This window comes from Anguilla rostrata, chromosome 7 (genome assembly GCF_018555375.3).
Source record: "Anguilla rostrata isolate EN2019 chromosome 7, ASM1855537v3, whole genome shotgun sequence".
NCBI classification, from domain to species: domain Eukaryota; kingdom Metazoa; phylum Chordata; class Actinopteri; order Anguilliformes; family Anguillidae; genus Anguilla; species Anguilla rostrata.
The window spans coordinates 51,093,741-51,102,784 of record NC_057939.1 but is presented as its reverse complement, the minus strand read 5'-3'; the positions used below and the strand labels follow the sequence as shown (position 1 = coordinate 51,102,784).

The following is a 9,044-nucleotide window of genomic DNA, read 5'->3' as shown; positions in this document are numbered from 1 at the left end:
CATCGTCGTATCTTTTTAAAGCAAGAAATTTCGTTTTCTTTTAGTAGCACTCATGTTAGTCAGCACGCCAACACGTAATGGGGGCTAGTGTCCACAACAAACAGCCTATGTGAAATTCAATCTGCAAATTGCAGGTTTTCCTAGTCTTAGAGGGCCGTTTAAATTTGTCCCGGATATTTTTCTCCCCATATGTAATTCAAATATCTTCTATAATTAAAGTGTTTTCATAATACATTTAGTGAGAATTTTTAATATATGAAAAATTAAACTTTTATAATTCCCACTCCTTTTGAATGCATGTAAAAGCACACTATGCTAACTACTTAATAGGCTTTTATATATTTGCTTTGGGTCAGATTATTGTGTGTGTGTGTGTGTGTGTGTGTGTGTGTGATATTTTTTTTTATACATGGTCACTGAGAGTTCACTTTCATCAGGATGGACCATCACCTCTTTATTCAACAAAGCTGCTAATATTTAGCTCATTTTTTAAGGTTTATTCAGGCCCTAAACAAAAATGCTGCTTATATAATTTCATTCAAAATTGTAAGAGCGGACAAACTACAAACAAACAAGAAAAAAAAAAAAAAAAAAACAGACAGTCAGGAAACCAGCGATCAAAGGAAAAATATTTACACATCCAGTTTTAATCAGATCTACATAGTTTTAAGGCAAGTTGAAGAGAACAGTGTGCAGTAATTGTGAATACAATTAATAAAGAGTTTGGGTTGATCACATTTTTTTCTTCTTTAAGGAGATCATCAGGGTACAGCTGTTGTTCACCAAGCGAAAAGGTACAGACATGTGTACACAGCTATAAGGGTGCCACTGTAAGCATTGCAGTCTAGCGAGCATGTTGATAATAACAAAAGATTTCATAGAAAAGATTTTCGATATGCATTTTTTCCGACTTATCGGCTGCCGAGGCGCTAATCTTCTGAGCCATCTATTTAAATATAACTGTCACTGGACGTGTCAGTTGAAATGATTTGGACACGTGTCATTTTGACACCCACCTTGATTAAATCAGATGTGTGAGAACTGTTTTGCAGTAGCAGTGACCTGGAATGAGATGCAGCGACTATGCTGGGCGTAAGGAATTATTTGGGGACAGTGTGATCACAAGGAATCTGAAAGGGACAAAACTGTAGATTTGGTTGAAGATGGAGGTCAATGTAGGGGCGTGTGGACGGCAGGTACTCTGAAGCCCCGACCATCAATAAAGCGTCCAGCAAATATAAACATCCCCAAGAGCAGGTCAGCGCCTCCCCCTCAGTTCCCTCACCAGCCAATGAGCTCCCTGCTCTGGGGGGAAAGAGGGCGGAGCTACACCACCTCCGCGGGCTGCTTGCTCACGCTCTCCGCGGCGGCCTGGAGCAGCCCCGGCTCCTCCTCCTCCTCCCGCCGTTGCCGGACCGACGTGTCCTTGGCGCAGCAGCCGCAGTCCAGCAGCTCGTACAGGAAGGCCAGGGCCACCAGCGACAGCACCGCCAGGCCGAAGAGCAGGAGGATGACGAAGCAGGCGATGTTCCACCCGTCGTGGAAGGGGAACGCCTCCTGCGCCTGCAGGATCACTCCTGACAGGGGCGCTGCTCGATGGCTCCACGGCTGGCTGCTGTTCCGCCCGGCCATTGTCTTTTGGACACTTCTGAGGCTCTTCCGGGTACGTCACTGGAAGAAGAGATAGACACACTAAACCAGGGGTGCACTGCTCCGGTCCTGGAGGGCCAGGTGTGCATGCTGGATTTTGGTCCAACCGATAACCATAGTTGTAGGTTTCTGACAGCTCTACAAAACTACACTAGATCACTCCTGTACTTGAGCACAGTCATTTCTGTTAGGGCGCTGTGATTCTTAAGAATTTAAAGAAAGTGTATTGCAGGTGAACCTGTCTGACATTCATTGTATCCCAACCTCAGGATGTGGCAAAGGTTTTATAGCTAGTTCTACTGTGGTGCCTGCACATCACTGATATCTTTATGAAAGGCTTTAAACCCCTCATCATAACTCCAGAACACACAATCACCAACTGTTCCCATCAGACCACATGGTTTTTTCTTTCTGTTTGTTATGTCTGTGCAGGGGTGTAGCACAAAATTCTGGGCCCTATACATAAGCAGTCTCTGTGGGCCCCCTTGCTCTCTTGATTCATGTCTCTCACACATTATTCCAGGCTTTTCGAGGGCCCTCCCCCAATTCGGGCCCTGGGTAGTCAGTCCCACTTTCCCCTCCACTACGACGCCCCTGTGTCTGTGTTATGCAGGAAGTGTTTGTTGATGTATAAAATAGAGCATTATGTCTTTTCCACGGCTGAATAAATCCCTCTTGTTCTGTATCTGTGTAGCGTGTGTTTCTGTTCACTACTCACTTCTGTTTTCTCTCTCCCTTTATCTATGGCTGCTCAGTTTACCCTCATATTAGGGGAAAATCTATTCTGATAACACACAAATTAGTTATGGAAGGTGTACCCTTAACAAACGGAATCCCAGAAATGGCCCCTTACTATTTAAGATTTGTGTGTGCAAGCGGGCATGGGTGTGTGTTTGTGTGTGTGTGTGTGTGTGTGTGTAGGTGTGCGTACATGTGCGCGTGAATGTGTGTGTGTGCCTGTGTGTGTGTGTGAGAGAGAGTGGAATAAACAATACATTGTATGAAATTTAAAAAAGATTTTTGCGTTATAAATGATTATATTATTGTGTTATGTGCTATTAATTTATGCTCTGTCATAGACATTGCTAGCTTGTTACTGTACAACATGTTTTGGCACGTGAGGCTATGATTTTTCAATCTTTCAAGAGGAATTTGTATATGTTGTTCTAACATATTTCTGTAAATTTCTCATTAAGTTTGCTTCCATTCCTTTGGATAATTCCAGTATCACCTGAAATGTATGACATGTGATTGATGAATTATCCTGTGGTTTGTTTTTAAGCTATAACCAAAAGCAGTTTGGTTTATTGCTGACTAAAATGTTTTGAAAATCTCTGAGATATAAGCATTAGGATGCTCCTTTGGACTTATGGTGTGAAGAAAAAACAAAAACAAAGTAAAGTGGTAAATTTGGAGGACAGCTCTCCCTGTGCTCACCAGCGCTAGGCAGACCACATCTTCCAAAGCGTTATTCAGTTGGACAGACTTTCCGCTTGACTCACTAATGCAATTATATTATAAAATGGCATCCAGCATGGTCAGACGCCGTATATCACAAGAAATACGGGCAAATGATTTCAGGTCTAGAGTTTCAGCTTAGCATTGCTTCTGAAATGTGCAGTGTGCCTTGAAAAAAACTCCATGGCACACAACAAATAACGCCACAGATCCCAGTTTTTTTTTTTTTTTTTGCCAGACACAGAAATGGATCCACTTCCTATTTAATTGCTGTCATGCTCAGCAGGGTTCTCGTCAGGAACGAATTTTCATAGAGCCGATGAAACCTCTACGATATAGCTAGAATCAACAGTGGCGTATACGCAGCTCATTCAGTAGACATAATTAGTGAATTAAACTGTGCCATAAGTTAAAAACAGTTAAATAATAGCTAAATCCATGCAGACTGGACTGGCAAGTGCATATACAGAGCTCGTAGACTGCAAGCTATAAAATTTAATTAGATGTATATTTTACAGTATTCGTTGTTGCCAAATACAATGCGGACAGATCAGGCACACTGAGTTGCTGCCTCGGCTGTAGAAAGGAACATGCAATAGCAGACGTACCTGTGCGCCTGTTGGCTGGGATGCTGGAGAGAAAGCGAGATCCTCCTCTAACCCCCCTCCCTCCCGTCGCATGTGGCCCGGGCGGCGCTGGAAGCCCACGCAGTTCCGAAATAGTACAGCGCCACTATTGGCCAGGGGCCGCGCGCACAAGGGGAGCAGCCGTCGTCCCCGGTGCATTCGCTCAGGCGCGCGCTCTCCGGGACGGATTCATTCCGGACCGCGACTAACTGGCTCGTCCCGCTCCTGGGGGAGGGTCGCAGCTGCTCGGTTTCCGTGGAGATTCTGCTAGCTCGTCTGTTCCTGGGTGGGGTCCTGCCGCAAAAAAAGGAAGCATCATCCTGCAGACCTGACGTTGAGCATCACGGAGAATACCGTGTACGTGGGACTGGAGTGGGTTTTTACCAGAGCAATGAAAAGCACTTTACCACACATCCTTTACCTCCCGAGTTAAATATGGCAAAAAGGCATGTCGCAATTAGTCTTCGAAGCTGCTATATGTTCTGCAGTAATGGGCTAACAGAAGGTAGAGCACAACCCAGGGGATCCTAATACTGAATAATGAGGTGAGCAGTGCTGTGCGACATCCTGCAGACAGACAGGACGCCAGACACTGCCAGTTTGGGCAACACTGCAGACCGTCATTGACTGCGAAATCCCGACCCCCCTCCGGGCCTTGGTGCCGACTACTGCCTGGTCCCTGGAGCTTCCTCCTCCTACTCTCTCCCCCAGATTAACTGAAGATGCCAAATTTAAGTATTCACAGAAGCCTTAATTACAGTCTGCACGCATATGTATGAGCAGATAGATGGATTACAATATCACCAATCGTTATGAAAGTTAAGAAAATGTGCCTCCGGTTCTCTTCAAATTGAGACATACTGTAAATCACAGCAGTGTGGTTAATTAAAATTGTTGACCGCGCAGTTTTATAGCACGTCTGGTTTGAGCATGGCAGCACTGCACTCACAGACTGATTAGCCACAATGAAATGTGCCGGAGTAACTATAAAATATGATGGTTTTGAAAGCAATAAAATAATTGATTGTTTAAACCTTGCAAATCTGTGGACAGGCAAATATGGCTTCCAGCCATGTACTAAATACTACAATTGCACTGATTTATGTGAAGCACGCTCTTGAAATAACAAAAATAAAATAGCAACAGAAATTACTTAAATGAGTCAACTGCGGAAACAGGGTAAAACAAAAGAAGAAAAGCTATTGCAGAAAACAGAAAACCTGCTGACAGTCACACGTAATCATATGATGAGGTTAATCTTCTTTCTGTAAGGCACCCATTATGATATTTAAGATGGCAAGCCTCTCCCGTAATTATCAAAGCTTTTTAAATGCGCAAATAATTTGTGGCCACTTGAGGGAGCCAAACGCTCGCAGAATTGTTCTTATGCGTTCATCTATTATCAGTGCTTCTATAGCCATTCGCTAAAGCGTGTATCGAGTATTTATTACAAAACAAAACAAAACAAAGCAAAAAAAAAAAAAAAAAAAAGGGCAAGGACACAAGGTAGTCTGGGCACTTTATTGAAAATTTGTTGACCATTTGGATAGTACTCTGGAAAACCATATGAACCGTGCATCAATTAACATGTCTATTCAGAATTAAAGTAAAAAAATAAAAAAAAAAAAGAAATCCCAATAAAAACTAATTAGTGTTCATTGGTTAATGTCTATATATTCAGTGACATAACATAGATTATGAACATTGCCATCAAAAGCTTTTGTGTCACTGGCATAAGAAATGAATAGCATGCTTTTGTTTCCATGATTAATTTCACTATGAGAGTATTTCAGAACACACAACTGCTATTTGGGTGGGGTCCTAAAAGATAAATCTGAAGAGTGTAATTAGTGATCATGCAGTACTTCCACAGACCAGCAGAGGAAGCTATTCTCTCAGGACAAGGAGGCCCTGGGAAGGTGAAATAGCTTTACCCCAGAACCGGTGTGGACCTAGATAGTATTGCCAACAAAAAGTACTTTGGTACTTATTGCATCAGGAAAGCCTAGAAACAGAAAACATCCTTAGAAACATTAACACACATGTTTATGCATAAATATCCCTTACTGTATGAATTACATCATGGGATATTATAAGACTTGAAAAATAATGTAGCACTTGTCTTTCACCTCTTCCACATATATTGTTTGCAAATTATATTCTGAATGAAAGGTGCGATAATGATAAAAAATAAAATGATTTTTCTACTTTGCAGAGTTAAATATTTTACCACGACCGTGGAAATGGTTGCAGCTTGAAATAGACACACAAAGCCATTGAAAGGAACCACTACTTTCTCCCATTCTCCATTATTTAGAAGACTCTCCAAAGCCCGGGGTAAAAATAGCCAGGGCGTGAATCTGACATGAATTGCGCTCCGCACATTGGCTCTGTTATTCTTGTGACATCACTCTGACCCCCTCAGTATCTGTGATCACTGTGGGGCGGTGAGGTGGAGGCCTGTTTCTCCTAATGGAGTCCAGGGTCATTACGCACCCCTGCTCTGTTTACAATCCATCTGGCTCTCCGCTTTTACATGTAAGGCTGGTAAAGCGCATGCTAAGGGGTGGTGACAGGGGCTTAGGGATGGAACAGATCTCTCTCTCTCCTTTTTCTCTCTCTCTTTCCCTCTCCCCCTCTCATTTTTTTGCTGTCTGACTGTCTGTCTGTCTGTCTCTGTCTCTCTCTCTCTCGCTGTCTCTCTCTGTGTCTGTGTCTCTGTCAGCATATGCCGTCTAGAAAGTCTGTACATGGCCATGGTGATGTCATTGAAGCAGGGCAATATTGGAAAGGGCGAGAGAGTCTGACACTATCTCTGTCTCTGTCTCTGTCTCTGTCTCTGTCTCTCTCTCTCTCTCTCTCTCCCTCTCTCCCTCTCTCTCTCCCTCGGTGGCGAGCCGGGCCTGTTTCTGTCACTCGGTGTGAAGTGTGGGCAGATGGCGTCTGCGTTCGGAGAGAGAGGCCGAGGCCGTCTCAGGAGCTGAAGGGCTCTGGCATACCTGCCGGTGACAGGGACCGGGGCTGTGCCACCGACACCTGATTACGTCCAGGCTCGTGCCTGTCGGCTCAAGGAGGGGGAATTCCTCGGTGGCGGTTGCTATGCGATGGCGGGCACAGGGCCCTCCCACCGGGACAGGGCGGGCTGAGGGGGGCTGAAGGGAGGGGGGGGGGTGTTTGATGAAAGACAGCATGGTCACGGTGACAGAACATCATTCCGCTCGGGGGAACTGTTCTCTTTTTTCGTTCGGGTTCGATCACACTGGACGACGTGTGTTCAGATAATGGTCAGGAGAGCCGGTGTGTGCGCTGTCAGCCTGCAATGCGCTGTTACTTCGGCGCCGCTCTCGGGAGCTGGTGTCTGTCTGGTGATAACTATTCATGCACTCCGGCGACAACACAGAGGTGTGGGGACATGTTTTCAGGCAGACAAGAGAGGTGGATAAAAACAACGTTGTCTGCTAGCTTGTTCCTTGCTCCTTGACTACAGTCCAGCCCAATACGGCAGATCGCCATTTATAACCATAAATAAAATCTGTATAGATTAATACATTTTAAACTTATTTATAATGAAACATTTCAACGGCAATAACTTGTCCTGCTGCTATACAATTACTATGCCCAACCTCCAAGTACTTTGCTCAGTCCTGGTTCAGTGTAAATGGAGAGATAAGCAGACGCAAGTCTATGGAGAGATCCTGCACTTTTCCCATTTAAGGTCAGTGTGCATATCATTATCGGCGTCGGGAGAAGGAATCATTCCCTCTGCCGTCTGCAAAGGGTCAACTGCACGTTGCTACTGAGGGGTGACTAAGGGATGACTAAGAAAACCATGGTGGCAGAGATAGAATGTTCTGGTACTGAGATATGATATTTGCATCATCCTTCATTGCGACATGTTGGGCTGCCTAACATCGAAGAACCAACGACAGGCACGCAACAGAGAGAAGGAAATCAAAGCATTAGCACTAATGTTTTTGTAATGAGGTAATATGTTCAGCGGCACTATATGATTTATAATCCAATTTCGCCTTCGTAAAAACACACTGAAATTCTTGAGAAGCCCGGTAATGTTTAGGAAACCCCAAAAAAAGACCCTATAAATGGAGTGAAGTTATAACAAAGGACTTATCGCAATCTAGCAAAGAGAGGGTATCTTTGGAGTCCGATGTTATTGTGCCAACAAGGTAACGTGACTCAGAGCAGGTAAACTGAAGTACAAACGCCCCACCCCAAACCCCCCAATGGACTACTGTAGAGAAAAAAAAAACCCACAATCCCCTCTGGTCCCAGTGAAGGGGATGACGTCATCACATTCGCAGGGGTTCCAGTGGAGCGAGGACTGTGGCTGCTAGGGTATGCCCAAGGGTAAGGCCCACATCCCTGCTACACGCAGGTCCTGGGAGGGACTCGGCTGTTACAGAGCGCAGACAGACAGAACAAGGAGGGGCCCCCAGGGGCCCATCGCCTTGGACATCCGTTAAATCCCTGCTACGGGTGGGCTCCCTCCGTCAGGAGCAATTAGGTCCGGGGTGGGATGGGGGTGGCATCCAATAGGGCACACCCAAGTTTAAAAATAGCCGAAAAAGCAGAGAAACCTGGACATGGGCGATAGATTTGATGCCCCTGAGACCAGGAGGAGGCGGCAGGTCACAGGGCCTTGCCTGGGGAAAAGGCTTCAAATGTTACCCATCACACGTCTTCAGACACCGATCTTTCAAATCTTACCTGTCACACGTCTTCAGACACTGACTTTATCAGAATCTCCTCCTTCTCCATCGTCTCACATTCTACTCTTTCTCACATTCTATCTCTCCCAGTACTGTTTGATGATGATGATAATAATAATAATTGATTGCAATGATGCTTTATACTCCACAAATCACAATAGTAGGGAAAGGAAACAACCAATCAGCACTAAGAGAACGACAGGCTGAGTGAGTGCTTTTGTGCCTTATTCATTCATAAAATCCACAAGGTCTGCAACCAGATATCAATGGCTTATGCAAGTTATCTTTATTTGGCTCTTCAATTTTGATAAAAATGTTTATTTTTTTGCACAATCTTTTTTTTTTTTGCAAAATTCCCTAATATGACCACAATTGTTCATTGAAATACTATAATTTCTCCTTATAGTGGACACATCTGTACATGCCTATATATTTTTTTCAGAAAACAAATGGGCAAACATTAAATAAACATGCACCTTCCACTCAGTCAGTAAATTGCAGGCAGACATATTATCCATCTTTTCAGTTTTCAGCAGTGTAATATTTCGGTGAAGTTGTGCTTTTCAGGACTGGGAAACAGGAC

The 9,044-nt window shown here is 44.3% G+C and overlaps 1 protein-coding gene across 1 annotated transcript; it reads right to left on the bottom strand.

Moving 5' to 3' along the window:
* Positions 1-627: 627 nt before the first annotated feature.
* Positions 628-4,367, bottom strand: LOC135259954 (small integral membrane protein 18-like). The gene is made up of 2 exons (XM_064344945.1): positions 3,717-4,367; positions 628-1,671 (listed from the first exon to the last, which is right to left on the bottom strand). The coding sequence occupies exon 2, from the start codon at positions 1,630-1,632 to the stop codon at positions 1,327-1,329; it is 306 nt and encodes a 101-aa protein (XP_064201015.1). The 5' UTR covers positions 1,633-1,671; positions 3,717-4,367; the 3' UTR covers positions 628-1,326.
* Positions 4,368-9,044: the final 4,677 nt, after the last annotated feature.

Excerpts from the sequence above, each read along its gene's own strand:
- LOC135259954 (XM_064344945.1), bottom strand. The coding sequence starts at position 1,632 with ATGGCCGGGCGGAACAGCAGCCAGCCGTGGAGCCATCGAGCAGCGCCC.